The 26,136-nt window shown below is 36.2% G+C and overlaps 1 protein-coding gene across 1 annotated transcript in view; it reads right to left on the reverse strand.

The window, feature by feature from the left end:
• The window catches only part of AP3B1 (adaptor related protein complex 3 subunit beta 1), a 210,205-nt gene that overhangs the window by 171,254 nt on the left and 12,815 nt on the right, over nucleotides 1-26,136 (reverse strand). The window contains exons 2-3 of the mRNA XM_037529629.2: nucleotides 20,218-20,293; nucleotides 12,183-12,257 (exon numbers count right to left, since the gene is read on the reverse strand). Coding sequence (XP_037385526.1) covers nucleotides 12,183-12,257; nucleotides 20,218-20,293 — 151 coding nt within the window. The remainder of the gene's footprint in view (nucleotides 1-12,182; nucleotides 12,258-20,217; nucleotides 20,294-26,136) is intronic.

Below are 26,136 nucleotides of genomic sequence, written 5' to 3' on the forward strand. Positions count from 1 at the left end.
AAGAATAAAATACCACAGGATAAAGAATGATAACAGAAAAGTCTTGTAAAATAAGAATTTTAATAATATAATCCATAATAACAACATCCTATCAAGGTGTCCTCCCCTAAAAGGGATTTTTAAAAAATCTGAGGAAAACCATACAAGAATATTAAAACATTAACTGAACTGCAAAAATATTTTTTTAATGAGGGATACAAATAATAGAATTTGGGCACTGTCTACTGTTTATACGGTATTGACAGTTAATTGTCAAAAGGTGCTGAAGTCCCAAATCTGATTTTGTGGTAATATTCACATTATGGTAAACATTACATGACATTTTCTGCTCAGTAAGAATGTCTGACAACAATCACAACTTGATGTAATTAAAATTCCAAAAGGTTGGAAGTATGTTCTGAAAACTGTTAGAGGCATTTTATATAGCAAAATTATGATAATCAGAAAAATTAACTAAGAATGAATTTTAGTTTAAATCCATCAACTGCTTCCTTCTGGCACTGCTTGAGAACTGTATCAGCCTTTGAGAATATCTTCAGATACCACTACCTGGTTAATTTTCTTAATATATCTGCACAGTACATACCTAAAAGGAATATTTAAAGATCGTCAAAAATGAAGGTAAGTGCTACACAGGACCAGATTCTATATCATACTAACCAATCTGGACTTCATTTATTTATTGATTTTCTTACACCACTGTTCATTTTTATACAATATTTGTTTTCATCCCTCAGGTGTAATTCTCATAAACTTTCCACCACCACATCACCCATGAACTGTCACCATAGTCCCTTGTGCTCTTCCCTACCCCCCTCCCCCGTTTGGACCCAGCTGCTATATACCTCAGATCTATTAGTTTGCCTGCTAATTCTGTCTTTTTCTCTTGATCCTTTGACTTCCCTATATTTCTCCTATAAGTGAAACCATTCAATATTTTTCTTTTTTTCTGATTTATTTCACTGAGCATTATCCGTTCCAGCTCCATCCATGTTGCTGCAAATATCATGAGTTTCTCTCTTGTGATTGCTGAGTAGTATTCCATTGTGTATATATAATACATCTTCTTGATTCAGTCATCTGTTTAGGGACATATAGGGTGTTTCCATATCTTAGCTATTGTAAACAGTGTTGCAATAAACATAGAAGTGCAGGTTTCCTTACAAATTAATGTTTTTGTGTCCTCTGGATAGATTCCTAGGAGTAGAAATGCTGGGTCATATGGAAGCTCCAATTTTAGTAATTTGAGGGTTCTCCACACAATTATCCATAGTGGTTGGATCAGTCTGCATTCCCACCAGCAGTGTAAGAGGGTTCCTTTTGCTTCACATCCTCACCAGCATTCGTTGATGCCCAATCTGGACTTTTTTAAAAGACAACAACCATGGCCTACCTTCCCTCAAACTCCAATTTCCCCTGACACATAGTTTTGACTTCCTTCATCATCTTGTTTGCTCCTTCCTGAACTCAGTACAATTTGTCTTATGCTTCTTTCAGTGTGGCACTCCAAACACAAGGGAAATTTAAACAGAAAAAAAATAGGTAAGACCTTGTTCCAGCTGATATACTTCCACTGATATAACTAATTCTTTTTTTTAAGCTTTATTTATTTATGCATGCAAGAGCTGGGGTACAGGCCAGAGACGTGGGGGGTGAGAGGATTCACCAGAGACAGAGTGGGGAACAGAACAGGCAGACTGACCGAAGTACACTGCTGAGGGGAGCAGCGGGCGAGCCAGGAGAGAGGTCTGCTGCGCCATGTGGATTGCTCTCTGGCCAGCTGGGGATAGAACTTATGCTGCAGAGGCCACGGATTGCTTCACAGTGCTGTGCTTAACCTCTTGCGCCACCAGGGAGGCCCTACAACTAATTCTTGATTAAAACCAAACACCTTTTTCAAAAGCACTGTTGACGAAATCAAGGATTACCTGACCAATATTCTGGTGCAGTTTTTTTGTTGTTGTTTGTTTGTTTTTGAAAGAAGGGCAAGACTTTATATTAATCTATAGAAATTTTCAACAACTTAGATTCAACCCATCATGGCACTTTCTTGAAGGGAATTTCATATCTTAATTTTATAATGGCATATATTACAGACTGAACAATTAGCAACTGAATGAAACATCACAGCCCAATATCAGAGTAAAAAAAAATCAAGACATTTCCTATCAGACTGCCACATCTAGTGTCTAACTTACTACCACTGTAATTCACTGAATTGAAACCTAGAAGGTCACCAACATACTGTGGAGAAATAATAGCTATTAAGAAGATTGCCCTCAAAGTCATTGTTTCTTCTATTATACTGAGACCTTACTCTAATTCTATAGAAAGTTTTGACAGAAGGATGGGTTAGTTTCCACCTACCCTTTTATCCCCTTGTGATTTATTTCTCAGCAACACCTTTATTTACTGTGTAGTCAATTTTTAAAGCTGAATTATGAACTCCAGAATACATCCAGGAGTTTATTTTGGCAACTCTGAAACACTCAGAACCACAGCTGAGCTAGCGGGTATTGCTATAATTACTCACTATTGGAGAAGGATTTTTGTGACTGTTATAGCAAAAAGCATAACAATATTAAATCACAGAAGGTTGCAAAACACTAAATTTGTTCTAGTTCTGTTATAAGAATCAATCAATATTGACCACAAGAGGCCTATGCACTGACTGGCTGCAGGTGTGCAGAAAAAGCCTACTTTCCTTGAAACCATTCTGTGACCAGAAATGGGAGTACTTAAAGCTCCGTGACTACACCACTCTCTGATCAGTTACTTTCATTCAATGTTACAACACTCCTTGCTGTAAAGCTAATCATAGAAGAGCCCCAGTAGGCTAGAAGAACACAGGCAGATCTGTTTAATTAGTTTATCAATACTAGTACATCAAACTCCATGAGCTATTGACTAAACCTTTGATTATTTTTGTACTATGACCACTGATTGCTTACTAGGTCACTTTTGGTATCATTTGACATTTTGAATGGCAGATGACGTACAACTGTGTGTTTAAGGCAGCATGTACTGATAAAAATGAAATTTTGCACTTGATAGCAATGAAACATCAATCAGTTCTTTGAATATAAATTTTAAGAAGCTTATGTCAGTTTTCCTAAATATTATAGGATTAAGGATGTCTCAAAAAAATAACAAGGTATTTCAGGAGTGAAAGAAGTTCAAAGCAAATGGACCAATAATTATGTTTACATACTCGAAGCTGATTGTAAAGGGGGAAAAATGAACAAATAGACTACTACTGACAAATACTTGAACTGGATAGCTTTGATTGAACAGTATAAGTACAGAATGTTCTGTTTACTATAGGAAGACATGAAGTACAATGAAAACTAATTTACTATCAATTTCTAAGGTCTTAATAATTTCTACCCATACCTAAAAGATAAGAAAGTTATGCCAATGCCAAATAATTCCCAAAGAACAGCTAAAACCAGAAGTTGGCCAAAGACATTGCGGTAGAAAAAAAGGAGGAAGGACTCAAAAAATGGGAAGAATAGCTCTAAAAGGGTGGTTCTAAGTCAAGATACCACAATTTGGATTTTGGCAGACATACCAACTATGTAACCTCCTGGGTCAGGTAACTTAACCTCTCTGCTACCTTGTTTTCATCTGTAAAATAGGAATAATAATAGAGCCAATCTTACAGAGGTTTTTGTGAGAATAAAGCACTACTTCGCATAGATAGCATTTTTTACATATTAGCCATCATTGTTGCTACAGAGAAACTAATTCTAACACAAGATTTACATACATCTCATACTTTTCTTAAGTTAAATTTTAGTTTTTTTTTTTCCCAGATATTTGGACTTTCTTATACCAGATGCCATAAAACTAATATATATATATATATATATATATATATATATATCTAGTATATATATATATATATATCTAGTATATATATATATATATATATATATATATATATATCTCAAATTAAAGGCTCAGATAGCATGGCCATAACATATCATATAGATTGCATAACTCTCTGAAATTATGAATTCAGAAGTATAAATGGTATAATATTGTGATTTATAATAAATACATATTTGGTCATCTGAATGACCATTTATTTGGTCACCTGAATACATATTTCTTATACATATTTGGACTTCATTTACAGTTTCTGGCTCACAACACCCCAAAATTCTGGGCTCTCCTAAGTGTTGAAAGTGTTAAAGATATGTTATGTTAATAATGTGACTTTCTGAGATATTTCTAAGATGGGAGCAGTTTCTCTGGAGACTTCATCTGGCTGTTGATTCATATCTGTCAGTATCCCTTGCAATAAACTGGTGACTAGTGAGCAAAGCTTTTCCTGAGTTCTCTGGGCCCTTATAGAAAATTAATTGAATCTGGGAGGAGATGATGGGAACTTCTGATTTACAGTCAAGTATCAGAACAGGTAACAACTTGGGCTGGCAAATGACACCTGAAGCCTAAGGAAGGGGTCATAGAAATCTCCAATTTGTAGCCAGTTGATCAGAAGCAGAAGTAATAGTATGGACTGTGTTGGAAGACTCAGTCCTTAACCTGTGGAATACGATGCTATTTTCTAGTAGTTAATGTAAGAACTGAGTTGACTTTGAGTACACTGTGCTAGTATCTGAGAATTGCTGTTAGTATAGAGAAGCCTCCACATACACATTGAATTCGAGATGCAGGAAACCCTAATACAATTTAACAAGGACATAAATAGTGCTTAATAAATACTAAACTAGTAATGATGAAAATTTGCAAATACTATTTAAGATTTCATGTTCAGTATAAATTTCTTCCAATTAATTGGAATCCTAGAAAGAACAAATAGTTTATCAAGTTACTGTAGGTTCAATATTAAATTAATTTAATCCATTTCATAAATTGATAAAACATAATGAAGGGTTTTTATTTTAATTTACCCAAGTTACTCAAATTGACTTTAAGATGGTTACTCAATCCACTTATCCGAAACATATAATGTGTTTACTATCTAATTTAAAAAAAAGAAGTGTACTCAATGAATAAACTCATACCATTTGCAGCAACATGGATGGAGTTGGAAGGGATTATGCTAAGTGAAATAAGTCAGAAGGTTTCACTTACAGGTGGAAAAAGGAGAGACTGAACCAAGGATCAGGAAAAAGACAAAACTAGCAGGCAAACTATTGATCGGAGGCATACAGCATGGAATGGACAAAGAGGGGTCTAAACAGGGGAGGGAAGAGCACAAGGACAGTGCTGATGAATCACGGATGCTGTATTGGTGGGAAAACTATGGGGACTACACCTGAGAAATCAAATATTGTACAAAAATGAACAACAACGTAAGAAAATAAAAAAAATAAAGTGTACTTTTACATCTACCTAAAAGTGAATTTAAAATCTGTCTTTGAAATCCTGATACAAATTATTCCAATAAAATGTTAAGATGATAGAAAATAATTTATTTAAGTAAATATGTATTCTAGAAATGGTATAATATATACTTCACCTTTACTTTTTCAGATTTTGAATATATAAATGCAAGATTATTTAAACTGCACATTTACTTATATGAGGAAAGACAATTTAAACCACTAATTTACTTTATTTTAGAAACATAGTAACACCCAATCCACTATCATAAGTGTTACAATAGGGAGGTGTCTACTTCGTATCAGTCTTGTCTTTGTATCATATAGTGGAAATGTGATCTGGTTGATCTTGCTCTATTTACACAAAAAGTTCCACCATCATTCTCATATCAGGGTTATTTTATTCACTCTATTTTTCCTGCACCTATGCAATTTTTTATTAGAAAATGTCTTGCTTTTTAAACAAAAAAACCTTAAAGACTGACTATAAAATTGCTAAATAATATGTAGTTCAGTCAGTATTTTCTAACTATAAAGTACTATACTATATAACTCTGATATAGAAGTTAGAAAAGAGAATTTTCAAATAAAAAAATAAATAAATTGAAAATTTCTGCAGGGAAAGTAGAGAAAAACAGAGTAATGTTTTCATTTGATCAATAACATTCCATGTATTTTGAAGCCTAAAATAATTATAGATTTTTATATAAAGCAGTAATTTTTTTTTTAAAGATCTACTTATTTTTTTATACAAGCACTGGATACAGTCAGAAGCGTGGAGAGTGAGAGAATTCACCAGAGCCAGAGCGGGGAACAGAACAGGCAGACTGACAAAATATACTGCTGAGGAGAGCAGCAGGCGCACAGGAGAGGTCTGCGCGCCATGTGGGACTCTTGCCGGTGGCCGGGGATCGAACCAGCTCTGCAAGGGCTGCAGGCAGCTTCGCAGCCCAGCGCTCAACTGCTGCGCCACCAGGGGAGGGCCTATAAAGCTATAATTTTAAAATAATAATAACTGAGGGATATAATTTACCCTCCTACTTTAACCAAATAGAACACCAAAAAGAAAAAAAACCAGAACAATACTTTTCAAATAATCAACAAGAAGCAGCACAGACAAGGCTATGAACCGTAAGAGAAAAAAAAAATCCTACAATTGAGGGTGAGTCTACCAGCACAAGGGGGTTGATTCAAACAGAACCCAAAAGTCTTCTGTGTAAGAAGACAGCGAACAAAGTTCACCAAGGACAGGGTTCCTACAATTTGCAGAGCAGAATACAGAGGAGGAAACTTCACCCCCTATCTCTCTCTCTCTCTTTCTCTGGCTCACACACACACATACACCCACCACACCACACACCCCACAGTAAGGGTGGGGCAGAGTGTACACAATGTAGCTGTGTACTATAAAGTCATAGGATAAGCACTGACCTGCACACAAGTGAAATAAAACAGCCTAAGGCCTGATCAAAAACAAACAGGAAAGAAGTAAGCAGAACAGTCTCAATGATCACAGAAAGCAGGAAATAGCTCACCTTCCCACAAGTCAGAAAGAAAACAGCTCATAAATACATAGATGACTAGGAGTGGGATTAATCTAGACTAAAAGATATTTTGTACCAATTAATAATATGATGCTTTGAAACAATCAAATGATTCCATAAACTTAATATGCACACAATAAAAATCAAAACAATTTAAAGGAATACAACGACTCCAGAAATCAACAACATAAATTCTATACTGTTCAGTATCTAGTTAAAATTAAATAGGGATACTAAAAACCAGGAAAATATTAATAATAACCATGATAAAAATCCAACCATGGAAAAGACTCAAAATGACAGAAATGGTGAACACTATAGAGGGAAAGACGGATTAAGATGAGTGTACGGGAATGGAAACTACCAAAGTGAAGCACAGAGAGAAAAAACTAGGGGAAAAGTGCCAGAAGAGAAGAGATATAAAAGGTATTTTTCAAAAACTAATTGCTAAATTTTTCAAATTTTAAGAAAACTATAAGCACACAAATTTAGTAATAAGCTCAACAAATACCAAGCAGAATAATCATGAAGAAAAAAAATGTCAAGGCATAACACAATAAAATAAAAACCAGTAATAAAGAAAAAATCTTAAAACCAACCAAAGGGAGGTGGGGGCTGGGAGTGGAGAAAGACACATTACAACCAGAGACATAGAAACAAGAATGGCAGGAGACTTGTCCTAAGAAACCATGAAGGCCAGAAAACCAAGAAAAAATTTTTGAACAGATAGTACATTCAGAGCTGCAAATTTAACCCAACAAAAATATTTTCAACTTATAGGCAAAATACATTTCAAGACAAAAGCAGGGAGAATTCATTAGCAAAACAAGAAATGTTAAAGAAGTCCTCCAGTGATAAGGAAAAATGATAACAAATAAGAAATGTGGACCCATCAAAGGAATGAAAATGGATAGAAATGGTAATCATGAGAGAAAATAAATATAAAAGACCTTTAGGAGGAAGGAAGGAGCTCATTTTTAAATCATCTTAATAGATAATGAACCTGTGCTAATTTGGAATAAAATCCTAGCGCAGTAGTTGCCACAAAAAAACTTAAAAATCTGGACATATTACAAAAAACACTAAGGTGTTTAGTATGAACTAAATTCCTCCATTTCCTTGGCTAAGTAGAGGTACTGATGGAGAAACCAATCTGCCTCATGGAAACAAACTCAGGTAAACAAAGCTACTGCATCCAAAGGGTGAGAGCAGGACCTGGGCTCATCAAACAGTCTTTTTTTTTTTTTTTTAAAGATTTATTTATTTATTTATACAAGCATTGGGTACAGCCAGAAGTGCGGGAAGGTGCGAGAATTCACCAGAGCCAGAGCGGGGAGCAGCGCAGGCAGAAGGACGGAAGTACACTGCTGAGGGGAGCAGCGGGCAGCAGGAGAGGTCTGCCTGTCAGGAGAGGTCTGCGCGCCATGTGGGACCCTCCTCCAGTGGCCGGGGAGCAGCCGGGATAGAATCAGCGCTGCAGAGGCTGTGGGCAGCTTTGCAACCCAACGCTCAACCACTGTGCCACCAGGGAGGCCCTCATCAAATAGTCTTTACCTGCACATCTCTCGCTAACATTCAAATTATCAAAACACAGAAAAACCTCACAGAAGATTAGCAAAAGGCCAAAAAAAAAAAAAAAAAAAAAACCAGGTAAGTGAGACTGAGGCTGCTACCTAAGAAACAGAATTTACATACTGAGTCAAAATAATTGCCTTCTAAAACAAACAAACAAAAAAAACCTATTAAGTAAAACATAAAATACAGAATCTTCATAATTTACTATTTGAAATGTCAAAAATACAACCCCAAATTACTCCACATAAGAAAAAAACTAAGAAAACAGAACATATACAACATACAAAAAAAAAAAAATTAACTGAATCCAAGATTGAGAAAAAGAGAGAGTTGAGGGCCTCCCCGGTGGCGCAGCGGTTGAGCACTGGGTTGCGAAGCTGCCCGCAGCCTCTTCAGCACCGGTTCGATCCCCGGCTGCTCCCTGGCCACCAGAGGAGGGTCCACATGGCGCGCAGACCTCTCCTGCCGCCCGCTGCTCCCCTCAGCAGTGTACTTCGGTCCTTCTGCCTGCTCTGCTCTCTGCTCTGGCTCAGTGAATTCTCTCACCCTCTCGTGCTTCTGACTGTACCCAGTGCTTGTATAAATAAATAAAAATAAATCTTTAAAAAAAATTCTCAAAAACTATTTAAAAAAAAAAAGAGTTGAAAGAATTTTAGAGCTGCTAATAAATTTTAATACTTATTAGAAGAAAGAAAATTTCCTTAATTAAGAATATAGAAAATTGCAACAAAAAATAAAAAAAGGATAAAAAAGGAACAAACTGAAATTCTAAAATGAAAAAAATTATGAAATGGAATTTTCACTGAGTGTACTTAGTCAAGTGAGGATAACACAAGAATGAATAAGTAAACTGGAAAACAGATGTAAAGAAAAAAACATTTTTAAAAAAATAGTGTTTCTTAGGCTGATAGGTAATATCTCACAATACATGTAAAATGTCAATGCCAGAAGAAAAGAGGATAGGACAAAATATTATCTGAAGAAATGATAGTCAAAAACTCCCTAATCTTCAGTAAAGACAGAAGTTTATAAAACTAAGATGCTCGTGTAACAAAACCCAAGTCAAATGAACATGAAGACACTCACATAAAGGTACTGAATAATAAAGATACTAAAAAAAAGTCAAAAATAAAGAGCAAAACAAAAAATCTATAAAATATGAAAGCATCAAATAAAAAAATTACAAATTATGTAAGGGGGACAGTGATCCAATTAACAGAAACTTTTCACAGGAAATTACACAAGGCAGCAGAGTTCTAAAACCATTTTTAATTTTTTTTTTTATTTGTTTGTTTGTTTTGTTTATACATGCACTGGGTACAGTCAGAAGTGCAGGAGGGTGAGAGAATTCACCAGAGCCAGAGCGGGGAGCAGAGCAGGCAGAAGGACCGAAGTACACTGCTGAGGGGAGCAGCGGGCGGCAGGAGAGGTCTGCGCGCCATGTGGGACCCTCCTCCGGTGGCCGGGGAGCAGCCGGGGATCGAACCGGCGCTGCAGAGGCCGCGGGCAGCTTCGCAACCCAGCACTCAACCGCTGCGCCACCGGGGAGGCCCTCTTAAACCATTTTTAAAGTGCCGGGAAAAGAGAGAAATTAATCCAGAATTCCATGCCCAATGAAACAACCGTTTAGTAAGAAGGTAAAATGGAAACATTTTCAGATAAAAAACAAGTAAGGGAACTCACTGTCAGCAGACTTATACTACAGAAAAATCCAATCAAAGTTTTTAAGGCAGGGGGATAATGATACTGATTTAATTTGGATCCTGAGAATACAAAAAGAACACTGAGAAGGACAAATTTATCTGAATGGGTGGGAATTAGACACTATCAACAAGTCACCCATTCTGTCAATGTCGGCTTTTAAATATTTATTCTGGGGCCTCCCCGGAGGCACAGGAGTTAGGGTCTCAGTGTTATCAGGCTATCGCCAGCCACTGTGGCATGAGCTCAATCCCCAGCCAGAGAGCTAACCTACAAACCTCTTCTGTCTCCCCCGCTGCTCCCCTCAGCAGTGTACTTCAGTAGATCGGCCTGTTCTGCTCTCCACTCTGTCTCTGGTACATCCTCTAATCCCCTGTGCCTCTGGCTTGCACCCCAGTTCTTATATACATAAATAAAATAAACCTTTAAAAATATTTATCCTGTTAATACTTAATGAGTTACGTGACTGGATTTCAGTGCACTATTTCTTTTTTTTTTTTTTAAAGGGAGATAAATTCTTTTTTTTTTTTAAGATTTATTTTTATTTATTTATATAAGCACTGGGTACAGTCAGAAGCGCGGGAGGGTGAGAGAATTCACCAGAGCCAGATCAGGGAGCAGAGCAGGCAGACTGAAGTACACTGCTGAGGGGAGCAGCGGGCGGCAGGAGAGGTCCGCGTGCCATGTGGGACCCTCCTCCGGTGGCCAGGGAGCAGCCGGGGATCGAACCAGCGCTGCAGAGGCTGCAGGCAGCTTCACAACCCAGCGCTCAACCACTGCACCACCGGGGAGGTCCTTCAGTGCACTATTTCTTTTCTATTTTGTCTCTCCTTTTTCATTCTTTTTTTAATTCAGATTATTTACTCAGAACACTGTTAACAATACTTGATTTTAAGTTAAAAAAAAAAAAAAACTTTCCACCATCCTTAAATATGCAATTTATCACCAGCCAAAACATATGTCCAAAGGACACTAGGTCATACAAGAAGCCCATACAAGAAGAAAAAAGTTAACTGAATTCAAGGTTGAGAAAAAGAGGTCACCAGATCTTTGAAAATATTGTTCATTGGAGACTGCTCCTTCTCCCAAACTCCCAAGACTCAAAGAGAGACAGTCATACTGCTTGATGTTCACAGTTACTAGCAATGGGTAAATAGGAAGCAAGTATGCTGATTTTTTACTCTCATGCAGATATCACTACTTCCTGTTGAGTAAACAGCCCCTCTCAGAAGCCCTTATCTACATATCCTCCAGACAATCACTACCGGACATAAACTGAAGACCCATGATCAATGTGGTCATTCAATTCTATTCATTACCACTTTATTTTGAAATACAAGACGTTTGCTCATACCAATCTCTCATTCCCTTTATTGAACTCCTCATTCATCTTATTCAATGGCTTTTACAGTGGCTCATAGTTTACTTTTCCTGTTAAAAGTAATCAGTACATTTGACCCATCTTTAGCTATGCCTCAAAGTTCCTGAATTTCTCTGTTTCAAGCTCCATATAAAAGCCCATACAGGAAGCAGTAATTGAAGGCTCCCACTATACCCTACTTCTGCTCAGCTGCTGTACTGAGTCAGGGACTACCATAGATATGACTGATGCTCTAGAAAGCACTAGATTTGGAGTCATAACACTTGGGTTCAAGTCTTGATACTGCAGGGTCATAGGTCTGTTTCACTGGATACATGCTATCTTAAAATCAAGGTCTTAGAGCAAATTTCAATTAAATTGGCTCTAAGAAAACTCAACAAGTTACTGCCAAACATTCAGATGAATCTTCTCAATTTTACTTTCACATTCTCCACCAAAAATCCAAAGGTAGCATTATGTCTACTTTTTATTCTACTTTGCCTATTTAAGATTATGGATTATTTTAATTGCAACAAAAATTCTAGTGATATCAAAATATCTTAAGCTGCATTTCAAAGTAACTGAAAAGTAATACACAATTTCATTTTTCACAAAAGGACTCATGAAAATTATGAACCAAAACAGTACCTCAATATTTTTACTGGCCACATTCTTCACAACAGCAGGAAACAGTTCAGATGCATTTTTCCCTTTTGCAATCATCTGAAAAATAAAGATGGAATATTAGGACTGAGACTTGTAGTCATTTGAAAAGAAAAATTCTACATACATTAAATATGCACAAGATTAAATCAGCAAATAAGCTACGGTTTTAACAAGCAGACACTTTTCAAGTCATTTCACTTATACCAACTACTTGCAGCAAAGAACAAACAATTTGTATGTAAATATACAAACACACAGATATATTACGGAAGAACTGTATACTGATTTAAGACATGCAGTAAAATATTTATATTAGTTTTATCTGAATAAAGAGGTTATAAATACATTTAAATATTTGTACCATCTTTTATTTTCAAAGTTCTTACATTAAATACATACTACATTTGCAATGGAAAGGAGGCTGGTAAATGTTATTTTAAACAAACTTTCTTTGCCCTTGGCTTTCTTTTCATAGGCATCTGTACTTCTCTAACCATTACTTTTCAAAGTCCTCTTCACAAAATCTTCTAAAGTTCTGTGTACAACCATTTTTTCAGGCTACCCTGTTCAACCAATGTTTGAAATTCCTGATTTCATTCACCAGCATGACTTAATTTCCACCCTAATAAGGAACAATTCCCCAAACTCTAGTTCTAACTCTGAGCCTTAGTTCCACTTTTCTAAATTGACATTATTATATCATTAGATCTCTATGTCCCTAATCCTAAGCGACCCTAATATTTCCTACCACTGATGAATACGACAAGAGAAATGTCATTTTTAATTCGGTCAGTTTTAGTTGTTGTTTAGTATGTCTACTTAGATATTCTGGACATTAATTCCTTATCAGATAAATAATAGAAAATATTTCCTCCCATTCTGAATTACCTTTTCACACTATTCTAGGGCACTCTAGAGCACAGTGAATTTTCAGAAATGGAGTACAGTCACATGTGGATCTGACCTGGGACATCGACAGTTAGCCAAATCAATACAGGCAAAGAAAGTTCTCTCCCCATCCCCTACCAGAAATAAGAAATCAAAAAGTCTTCAGGAGAAGCCAGACCAGGTGAAATCATGTGTCCAACTGCAGAGGGAGGGTAAGAAAGAACACACAAGGCAGCACCCAGCACTGGTAGCCCAGGTCCCTCAGCAGGACTGCAGAAGTATGGCTGTGGCTGCAGCCACTGCCTACAGACAGAGCTGGGCAGCAAGGCACACACCCCACTTGGGCAAAAGACCTAAATATATGTTTTTGTAAAGAAAACATTCAGATGGCCCACATACACATGAAAACTTGTTCAACATCACTTATTAAAGGAAATGCAAATCAAAACTATGATGAGGTATCACCTAACTTATGCAAAAAAGGAACTCTCTTCCACTGATACTAGGAATGCAAGTTGGTGTAGCCTCCATGAAAACAGTATGGAGATTTCTTGAGAAAATAAAAATGGAAATCTCAAATGATCCAGCAATACCTCTCAATTTACCCAAAAATTATGAAAAAAAGACTTATGTGCTCCTATGTTCATAGCACCGTCCACAACTGCCAAGTCATGGAACCAACCTAAATGCCCAATCACACACAAACTGATAAAGGAGTGGTAGGATATATACTCCATGGAATATAATATACCTCTTTTTAAAAGATGAAACAGTGCCGTTTGGCATGATTTAATATTTTAAAAATACATTTAACCAAAATATCTGGAACTTTGAAATTAAGTTTCTTTTTTTTTTTTTTTTAATGTGTGCATTTTCTTTTTTTTTTTTTTTAAAGATTTATTTTTATTTATTTATACAAGCACTGGGTACAGTCAGAAGCGTGGGAGGGTGAGAGAATTCACCAGAGCCAGAGCGGGGAGCAGAGCAGGCAGAAGGACCGAAGTACACTGCTGAGGGGAGCAGCGGGCGGCAGGAGAGGTCTGCGCACCATGTGGGACCCTCCTCCAGTGGCCTGGGAGCAGCCGGGGATCGAACCGGCGCCGCAGAGGCCGCGGGCAGCTTCACAACCCAGCGCTCAACCGCTGCGCCACCGGGGAGGCCCTGAAATTAAGTTTCTTAAGATCAATAATATACAAACAGTGGTAACTGAACACTTGGAGGCAGACATGGTGTGATATATACAGTTGCTAATGTCAGAAAACGTATAGTTTAAACCTGTACAATGTCCTAAACTAATGTTACCTCAATATAAAGAAAAAGAAGAAAATATCCAACCAAATATCCTGTAATATGTATGCATATAAGCTAATATGTATCAACAATACCAATTAGCAATCTTAGGAATCTTATATAAGTTCAGATTTGCTCATTGTCCTTTGACTACAAAGACAAGTGAAGTAAGCTGAGAAGACATTTGCCACACTTACTAGAAGAAAATGCATAAAAATTTTAATACACCAAAATATTCCAGTCCTCCATGGATTCTAGATAATCTATTCATCAGTATTGTGATAAAAAAGTTATTAGAAGTTCATTACATGAAGCAATACATTTCACATTTTCCTTGGTTCACCATATTTCACCAAGCCAAGATAAAACATGGATATGTTCTATAAACATTATACACATTTTTCAGAAGTACAAAGAAAACTGAAAGTTCAACTTGAGTCTTGCTGTGTAAGAACTGGCCACAAGATTTTCAAGTAGGTAGTTATTCTCCCCTTTGGATGCTTTGGTGTATGTGAATCATTATTCAACATATGAAACACTGGAAACATTACCCCACTGCTCTAAGTAAGAGTCAGATATTACCAAAAAAATATAATAAAATGAACTGTGACTATCATTATAGATTCTCACTGGATGATACAACTGGTAACATTCTGTGTTGAACTATAGGACTACCAACTGTGAAAGACAGTCAGATGTGTACAGCCAGCATTTTGATATATTTTAGAAATCGATGTGGTAAAATAAATACATAATACTTAAAATTCTGTCAGATTAAAATTTACAAATGTTTAAAGGTTAGTAACCATAAGACAAATAACTTAAAGTTATTCTATGATCATATGAAATGACAAAACCCCATATCCAAGCTCATAAAACCCTAATTATAAAGAAAAATTAAATATTAAAAACTACATTAAGAAAATGTAAGAAATCTTGAAGCCGATATAAAACTCTGACTGACCTCCAGAAATATTTCTACCTAAAAAAATGTTTTGAAATGATGCACACATAAATTAACATGAAAAATTTTAAATGATTTTTAAAGCTCCCACAAAGAAATATGGTGCTAACTATAAGTCAAATTAAAAACTGGACACAAAGGTGAACAAATGATTGCTATAACAACTCACTGGGGAAAAAAATTCAAGCAAAACATCTACTAAATATTGAATAAATGGGGAAATCAGCAAACAATTGCTAGTTAAAAACTGTATATATCGGGCCTCCCCTGGTGGCACAGCGGTTGAGCGCTGGGCTGCAAAGCTGCCTGCAGCATCTGCAGCACCGGTTCGATCCCCAGCCACTGGCGAGGGTCCCACATGGCGCGACAAACTTCTCCTGCCGTGCCCGCTGCTCCCCTCAGCAGTGTATTTCATCACTCTGCCTGTTCTGTTCCCTGCTCTGGCTCTGGTGAATTCTCTCACCCTCCCATGCTTCTGACTGTACCCAGTGCTTGTATGAATAAATAAATCTTAAAAAAAAAAAAACTGTATATATCATTCAACAGTGTGGAAAAAAGAAACCCTCACACACTGATGGCAGGAAAGTCAACTGGTTCAGTCCCTATAGAAAAGAGTATGGAGGTTTCTCAAAATATTGGAAATAAGTCTAATGTATAACCCAGCAATTTCACTCCTAGGTAACTACCTGAGGAATGTAAAAATAGTAATTTGAAGGGCTATATAGACTCACATGTTCATTGCACTACTATTCACAATAGTCAAGTTATGAAAGCAACCTAAGTGCCCAAGGACAGGTAAATGGGATAAGAAGATATGACACACACACACAGAGATGCAAACACACACATATATACACACATACATATACACAATGGAGTATTTCTAGCCATAAACAAGATGAAATCCTGCCATTTGTGATAACACTGATGGAAATGGAGGGCATGCTAAGCAAATAAGTCAGGAAAAACACAAGTGCTAGGTGAATATAAAAAAACAAAACAGAGGAATAGACAAAACTAAACCAAAACAAATCCTAGAAATATTACTACCAAAGTGGGAAGGTGGAGGTAGGGCGCAACTGGGGGGAGGGTGCCCAACAGACAATGGTGGAGGATTACAGGTATTTTGGAGGGCAGTGTGATGTGGTAACATGCATCTGAAGAGGCGTGAACCTAGACTCCTAGATAACATATGGTATTGCAAACCGATAAAACCTCAAAAAAATAGTATTACAAATAATCAAAGGACTTAAGACTTTCATTTCAGGCTACCCAAAATCAAGAGAGAGGTATGGAAAAATCACAGACACAGAAATCAGTGAACTAAAAAAACAGTTCAGATGTGGACTTACATACATACGGCTAAATGATTTTTATAGAAGGTGATATTCAGAGGAAATAGGGTAGAGGGAGATAGCCTTTTAATAAAAATAATGTGGGTAAAATGAGATATGAATGTGCAAAAAAACAAAACCTTGGCTTTTACCTTGCACCATACATAAAATTTAATGCAAAATAGATTATAGATCTAAACATAAAATCAAAAAACAGGCACAGAAATCTCTGCAACTTTAGAGCAGGCCAAGATAGTTTAGAAACCTCATTCTGTGAATCTAGCTCAATTCAAGTCTAAAAAAGGCACCAGAGGACAGCCAAAAAAATAAATAAATAAATAAAACGACTACAATTCAGCATCACTTAAATACACACAGAACTACATCTACTTGAGTTCTACAGGATATACTCAACATATTATAACCAAGACTAAAACATAATATTACTACCCCTACTATTCAATACCATGGTGTTTTTTCAATGCAAAGAGACAAGAAACATAAATAAGAGGCAAAAATATCTAAAAATAAAATACAAATCTGTGATGACTTCCAGAAGATGTAATTATCCATGCAGAAAAAGTCAAAGAAACTACTAGAGGTAAAGAGAGAGTTCACTGAGAAAGTCCAATATAGACACATAGGAACATCACTAGTAATTAATTTTAAAAATATAATGAAGGGGAGGGAAGATACAGGAGAGGGTAGAGGTGGTAATGAAATAATGTACTGGCACTGAGCTGTGGTGAAGGGATGTGCACAGTGAAGCACATGCACAGGATGAGGTGTGAAGCTTACCCCAAAAATTATAGTTATGTAAATGAATGGTGATACAATAAAATTTGCTTTGAAAAATATATAATGAAGGGGACCATTCATAATGGCCACCAAAATTTTAAAATACACAAGAATGAACCTAAAAGGAATGCACATTTAGAAATGTGATGTTGAAAGACATAGGAAAGAAGAAAGGAAGAAGGGAACATATTTAAAATCCAAAACCATTTTTAACAGAACTTAATATGATTCTAAAACTTATCTGGAAAATGAAATTTTTACTTTTTATAACTCAGTATTATTGGAAAATTTACAAATATGCATATCTATTACCTGTATAACTGACTTAGAACCTGATATAAGTTTACGATGCCAAAACTACATGAAAAGATGCTCAACATCACTTATCATCATAGAAATGCAAAACAAAACCACAATGAAAAACCCCTTTACACCTCTCCGAATGGCCATCATCAAAAATGTCAGTGAGAACCTTAGAAAATTCAACCATAACGCACTGTTGGTGAGATCATAAGTCAGGACAACCACTAAGGAAAACAGTATGGAAGTTGCTCAAAAACTAAAGATAAAACTATTATCTGATCCAGCAATCACACTTTTGGTTATATACCCAAAGGAAATTAAATCAGGATCACAAACAGATAACTGCACTCACACGTTCATTGTAGCATTATTCATAATATCCAAAATATTGAAACAACTAAAGTCTCCATAAAGAAATTCTCACACGCACACACACACACACACAAAGATTATTCAGTCATGAGAAAAAAGGAAATCCTGTCATGTGCAACATCAATAGATCCTGAGTACATGAGACAAAGTCAAAGAATAATTTTTAATTACTAATAATTTTGCTCAAGTTAAAAGGTCAAATTTCAAATTTATATAAACTTCCTAATGAAAGTCTATAACTAGTAGACACATATGGTTATTATTTACATTCATGATACATTTATTTACATTTAAATTACATTTTTGATAAATAAGTAGTCTATATTATATCTATTTTATCAAACTGAAAGAGAAGTAGAGATAAACTACCAAATACAACATTTTGAAATTTAGGAATTTCAATAATATTCTCAGATTAGCAAAATAATTTACCTTAGTGGGAAATAAAAGTCAAAGCTTAATGAAATAATTAAGAGCTATACCTGTTTGATATGGTAACAGGCTTATCAGCTGAAGAAATGCAAGATGAAACCATACAGAGCAAATCTGATAATATATTATAAAAATTAAAATTGATGTAACTTTTAAAAATTTTGTCAAATCACTTAAAAATGGTCAGTTGCAAATGTATAAGAAAATGAAAAACAGTAAAAATAGTATTTAGTACACTATAATTTTAAACATTAAGAAATAATCAAGAATAGTTTGAACAGGGCATTTGTCTTAGAGATACAGGTTCACAACTCCTCAAATACAAGTTATCACACCACACCTACCACAAAAGTGACAACAACTTTCACCATAGTTTACTGTGCCACTTCCCTCCTTTGCCTGCATTTCCCCATCTCCTTCTGGAAGCCTCAGTTCAGCTGTCATATTTCCAGGATTTATTTTGGCTTGGTTTTGTCAGTTCCTTTGTTTCACTTTTCATATTCCACATGAGTGAAATCTTCTGGTATTTATCTTTCTCTTTCTGACTAAGGCAACCATTTACTTTTTAATAGAACATATTCATACTTATCATCATCTTTGATAAAAGGGATTTGAAATATAATATATGAAAAAAAGGGATTTCAAACTCATTCAGTGGCATTGCCTGCTGGAAAACAGTACTCTTTGTTGTGCAGGCCTCTTATTACAGCAGTTTACTTTTGCAATTATGTAAACTTATAACATTTTTACCTTATTATACAAAAATGAGTGGAAAACAAAATCAACGATGATGGTGAAAGAAAGCATAGTAATTAAAAAAAAACAAGTTCTATGAATCCAATTCCATTGAGAAAAAAGCAGAACTTGTTGGTATTGGATAGTCACTGGAATTAAACCAGATTTTTAACTGTCAATATAAAAAGTCAAGTGAAAAATAACAGAACAACACAAATTGCAAAATTATTTTATTAAAGATGTTACATATAATTAAGAACTGAATTACATTTTTTTTTAAAGATTTATTTTATTTATTTATACAAGCACTGGGTACAGTCAGAAGCGTGGGAGGGCGAGAGAATTCACCAGAGCCAGAGCGGGATTTTTAGCTAACAATGGAAATCTCTAATAACAGATTAGAAAATTATTTAAATTTTGCATTACAACTGAAAACTGGCAAATACTCTTGTATTTATTAATAAAACCTATAAGAATTTCTATATGACTAAAGTGAATAAATCATTTCTACTGGTAGTTACAGAATTTGAAACAAAGAAGAAAACTTGATACTTTAGGTCCTTACGTAACCCCAAAAAAACCTTTTGATAATTAGTATTCCTCTCTAAATATCCTGTACATAATCTTATTTTCTCTTTAATATAATTAGCTCCTCTATCTCGATATTTCTTAGGAGAAATATTAAAGGAAATTAAAACAAAGAAAAGATGGAATTCAAGAACTCATTTCTAAATTTTAAGACTTCAGTATTTCTTCCAAAAACTTTTTAAAACAGGAAATTCCAAGTTACTACTAAAGGGGAAATGAGATGCTTGTTATTTAACCTAACACTTAATAGTTATACATAACATAATCACTATATGTGCATTATCCAAAAATTAAAATGATCTATTTTACCTACCCCAACAATTCTTTTCATAGCATCCAATTTTGCTGAATCCTTGTTGCTTTCCAACATTTGCTTTAGATCTTCATTCCTATTGTGGAAGAAAAGGGAAAAAATCCACATATTCAGTTTCATATTACATGGCTATTAAAATACATCATTTTTGTGGTGAAAACAGAACTCTCCTACATTGCTGGTGGGAGTGCAAACTGGTCCAACCACTATGGAAAGCTGTCTGCAGGTTCCTCAGTCTACTAAAAATGGAGCTACTATATGACCCGGCAATTCCACTACTAGGGAATAGTTATATAAATAGCTATTTTGTGTCCCAAAGGATACAAAAACATTGATTCAAAAGAACACCTGCACCCCTATGTTTATTGCAGCACTACTTACAATAGGTAAAACCTGGAAACAACTCAAATGCCCAAAAATAGATGACTGGATCAAGAAGATGTGGCATATATACACAATGGAATATTACTCAGCAATCAAAAAAGATAAACTCAGCCATTCACAGCAATGTGGATGGAACTAGAAGGAATTATGCTCAGTGAAATAACCCAGAAGGAGAAAGAAAAATATCGGATGGTTTCACTTATAGTAAGAATATAGGGGAACCCAGTAAGACATCAGTGCAAAAAAATAACATTACAAAACACAACAAAGCAAAAACGGACAATTATGAATCAGAGACATACTGCAGGGGAGGAGGAGGGAGAGGGATCAGAGGGAAGGAGGGAAGAGCACAGGGGACTGAGGAGATGGTCAACGGATGCATTGGTGAAGGAAACTCTATGGGGACTACACCTGAGGGGGTGGGGAAGCAAATATTATTTAAAAATGAACAATGATGTAAAAAATTAAAAAATTAAAAAATAATAAAATACATCATTTTAATTACAATTAGAAATAATAACAGGTAATGTCAAGTAACTGAATTTTTATTTACAATTAAATATGTATTTGTCTCCTAACCCTCAAAATAATACCAGGGTGCTATGGTGCCATAAAGTCCATCAATGAAAAGAAATGTATAAAACATTACCTTAGTTCTGTGCAAAGTACCAATTTGAACAGGCATACAGATCCTCTATATCAAAATTTCTTTTTCCTAATCACCAGAAAAATGATAAATACTGAATCAACTCTAAAAATACTTTATATACCAAAAACTAAGACCTTTCTTCAAAATATGTAAAGAAAGAGCCTTGATTAAAGAAAGACAATGTGTAAGGCCTTCCAGGGGGCACAGCGGTTAAGTGCTGGGTTGCAAAGCTGCCCACAGCCTCCTAAGTGCCGGTTCAATCCCCGGCCCCCCGGAGAGGGTCCCACATGGTGCGACAGTCCTCTCCTGCCGCGCCCTCCCCTCAACAGTGTATTTCGTCAGTCTGCCTGTTCTGTTCCCTGCTCTGGCTCTGGTGAATTCTCTCACTCTCCCGTGCTTCTGACTGTACCCAGTGCTTGCATAAATAAAGAAATCTTTAAAAAAAAAAAAAAGAAAGAAAAAGAAAGGCTATGTGACATCAACTCCATTCCTTTTTTCTCCCTACATCCAGACAAGAATATGAAGGGAAATATCCACTAATAATCCCCAATTCAATGAATTAATTAAAAGCAATTTTAACACTTAAATGAAAGAATGAGGTGATAAATCTGAGCAGTTCATGATTACGATAAAAATCCAGGACAGATTCAAAAACTGCTTAAAAGTGGCAATAAATAGGATACAGTGACTGAATGTGAAGGATGAGACGGGCACTCAATAAGGATGTTCTCAATCCCACCTGCGATGACCAAGCAGATCATGATGCTACCAAGTAAAATAACTGCCAAGAAGGTAAACATTTTCTCTTTCCAAGGCCACCTGCCATACTAATATCCTTGAAAGACAGTCCAGAACAAAAACTGTCAATGCTTTTTTTTTTAAATTTATTTATTCATACAAGCACTGGATACAGTCAGAAGTGTGGGAGGGTGAGAGAATTCACCAGAGCCAGACCTAAGAGCAGAACAGGCAGACTGACAAAGTACACTGCTGAGGGGAGCAGCGGGCGTCAGGAGAGGTATGCGCGCCATGTGGAACCCTCGCCTGGCAGCCAGGGATGGAACCAGCGCTGCAGAGAATGTGGGCAGCTTCATAGCCCAGCACTCAACCGCTGCGCACCAGGGGAGGCCCAAAAACTATCAATGTTTTATGTGAAATAGTTACAAAAGTGAGAAAAACCTATGAAGAATTGGTTTATTTTGCTCCCAATGGTTTATTTTGCTAACAACTGACTTGCCTCTATTTTTCTAAGGAAACCTTCTTTCTGTTAATTCACAAATTCCCTCAGCAAAAAAAGTTTAATTTGTAATACGTAATGATTTTTCTTCAAAATGACAATTTTTTTAATATACTGATATTGCCAGAACACATACTTGATACCATAAAAGGGAACACTAATAAACTGGATCTCATCCAAATCAAAAAATTCCTGCTTCTTGAAAAACCCTCTAAAAGAAAGAAAGAAAAAAAAAAAAAACTAATTACAGACTAGCAGAAAGGACTAGTATTCAGAATATAAAAAGAACTCTCGGGGTCTCCTTGGTGGTGCAGCGGTTGAGCCCTGGGTTGCGAAGATGCCCGCAGCCTTGGCAGCGCCCATTCAATCCCCAGCCACCGGCGAGGGTTCCACATAGTGCGCAGACCTCTCCTGCCGCCTGCTGCTCCCGTAAGCAGTGTATTTCGTCAGTCTGCCTGCTCTGCTCCCCGCTCTGGCTCTAGTGAATTCTCTCACCCTCCCACGCTTCTGACTGTACCCAGTGCTTGTATAAAATAAATAAATAAATGAATGAATGAATAAATAAATAAATAAATCTTAAAAAAAAACTCTCAAAATTGAGCACAAACAAAAGACAATTCAATGAGAAAAGGGGCAAAAGACAATGTTATGGACTGAATTGTGTCACCCCTAAAATTCATACATTCAAGTTCCAATCCCCAGTGTGACTTTAAGTTGGAACAGAGTATATAAAGAGGCAATTATGGTTAAATGAGATCATAAAGATGGGGTCCTAACCCAATAGACCTGGTATCTTCCTAAGGAGACCAGAAGACACCAGAGGTGCTCATGAACACAGTAAAGGCCTTGTGAGGACACAGAAAGAATGTGGCATCTATAAGGTGGAAAGAGGCCTCAGATGAAACCAAACTTTCCAAAACCTTGATCATGGACTTCTACCCTGCTGAGTAAGCCACAAAAATCTGTGGCACTTTGTTATGGCAGCTCTAGCAAACAAACACAGGAATGAAGCGTTACAAACTATCACTGCAGCAAAAATGAAAACTAAGTACTGTTTTCCCAAAAAGAGTAGAGGCAATGAAATTCATTATGGGGGAAAAAAAAAACTAATGAAACTGACCACTAGCGAGACACAAAAATAAGTGCCTACTTTTCTCTAAATAAAAATACAGTTAGAAGATATATAAATGGTAGACAGTAATATGTGAAAACTACATATGAAGATAAACAACTACCAAATAGTAAAATACCATAAATGTTAAGTGTGACAACTTTAAAATTTCTTCTTAAAACTTCTTAGAACTCACACTTCAAAAGTAACTGAAAAGGGGTGCGGCAGACCTCTCCTGTCTCACCCGCTGCTCCCCTCAGCAGTGTATTTCAGTCAGTCTGCCTGTTCTGTTCCCTGCTCTGTCTCTGGTGAATCCTCTCACCTTCCCACACATCTGGCCTGTACCCCAGTTGTTGTATAAACAAACAAATCTTAAAAAAAAAAAAAAAAAGTAAATGAAAAGGGAGACAAAATCAGTGCAACATGAAACTATTTTCTTCTACTTTGTTATTTTATTATTTCACTAAGTCACCAAGTATTTTTGTGAATGAAAAACCTAAAAGAAGCCTTAAAACCCTTATTGGAGTAAGAAAACACAACTGAAATAACTAGATAAGAATTGAATAACTGAAAATGTGATCACACAAATAAATGTCCAAAACAGAAAATTAATCATCTTGTGCCTGATCCACTTTTCATTTCCCCAAGTTTTCTACCATTCTCTTCACCAGAGTTGTCTGGAGAGAGAAATGAGCAATGAAGAATAATAAAGAGTCAATTTTTAAGACATGCCAAACTCTAACCCCACGTGTGATCTTATTCATGGCCTAATGGAAACTTGGTTTGTTCCTCTTAAACTCAAGATGCCAGAGTTCCCTACACAACCTCATTAGGTCCTGACCTGCTCTCTCAAAACCAAGAAAACAGGATCCCCATAGTAATGCCAAAGGCTTTGCTCTCTGTGTTTGTCTGAACAGATGGTCTTCAACAACACATAAATATCTTTTGTTTTAAAATGGGGCAGAGAAAGTACTTTAAGGTCCAGAGAAAAGAAAAATTCTAGACACTATCCAATAATACAATAATATATTCAACCTCTCACAGATACATCAAAAACCTACTGAAAATTCCAATAAAAGTTATGCATTTTGGGCTTCCCTGGTGGCGCAGCGGTTGAGCGCTAGGTTGCGAAGCTGCCCGCAGCCTCTGCAGCGCAGGTTCGTACCCCGGCTGCTCCCCGGCCACCGGAGGAGGGTCCCACATGGCGCGCAGACCTCTCCTGCCGCCCGCTGCTCCCCTCAGCAGTGTACTTCGGTCCTTCTGCCTGCTCTGCTCCCCGCTCTGTCTCTGGTGAATTCTCTCACCCTCCCGCTCTTCTGACTGTGCCCAGTGCTTGTATAAATAAATAAATGAATCTTTAAAAAAAAAAAAAAAGTTATGCATTTCTCCCCATTTGCTTGCTCTCAGCAAAGATTTGGGAAAGTTAATACTAAATGCAGTTTATCCTCCATATATATTCACATATATTCACATTTTAGGTCATCTACCTCCTCTCCCTCTTACATATATTCAAATAAGGTATTAACATGTACTACTACATAAATCTTAGAAATTAAGACATTTTAAAGAGTGGATTTAAAATAATGCTTAATTAACAAAATTTTTTTGACATTTTGTTGAAAACCAATATTTTTGTTTACCTAATCTTCATTTATCTAATTATCTATAGTTTTTGAGCTTTGAGTATTAGGATACCAACTTTTTTTTTACATAAGTGACATCTTGTGGTGTTAAGAGGTATGACTGCTCCTTTCATTTTGAAAATACATCTATTTTTATAGTTTCAAAGAACAGAGAAAAATATGTAGGTTAAAGAAAATCATCCTATTACCAAGAAGTCATTCAATTTCAGCACCGAGTGAAGTAGCAATTACAATCAAAAAGCAAAATTTTACCAATTATAGATAAGAATTTAGAAGGTAATAGAGCTTTTGCTTAGTTTATCTCTCTTTAAAAATCTATAATCCATAAATCATTAAAGCCTTCCATTCCTTTTAAAGAATGGAAATTAATGTAAATTAAGGAAAAAATTAAGCCTATGTAGCACTGTATACTGCTATGCAAATTTTGGTGAGTGTTTTGAGGGAGAAATACTCTATCAGTGCTTCTTAATTGTTATCTGAGAAAGTCTAGTCCAAGAGCTATTATTAATCCACGTATTTTTGCAACTAATCCACCAGGAGACATATACAGAAACTGAGAAATGAGTGTCTAAGTTAGACACTTCAGAGAGCAATTCAATAGTATAATTTCGATATCTTTTGAATCTAATTTTTTTTTATTTTTTTAAAGATTTATTTATTTATACAAGCACTGGGATACAGGCCAGAGGTACAGGAGGGTGAGAGAATCCATCAGAGGTACAGCAGGGAGCAGAACAGGCAGAAGGACCAAAATACACTGCTGAGGGGAGCAGGGGACCAGACAGGAGAGATCTGCCCTGCCATGTGGGTATCTCCCTGGCTGGCTGGGAATCGAATCGGTGCCACAGAGGCTGCGGACAGTTTCACAGCGCTGCGCTCAACCCGCTGTGCCACC

Source organism: Talpa occidentalis, unplaced genomic scaffold (genome assembly GCF_014898055.3).
Source record: "Talpa occidentalis isolate TD23 unplaced genomic scaffold, MPIMG_talOcc4v2.1 talOcc4.6, whole genome shotgun sequence".
Taxonomy (NCBI): Eukaryota; Metazoa; Chordata; class Mammalia; order Eulipotyphla; family Talpidae; genus Talpa; species Talpa occidentalis.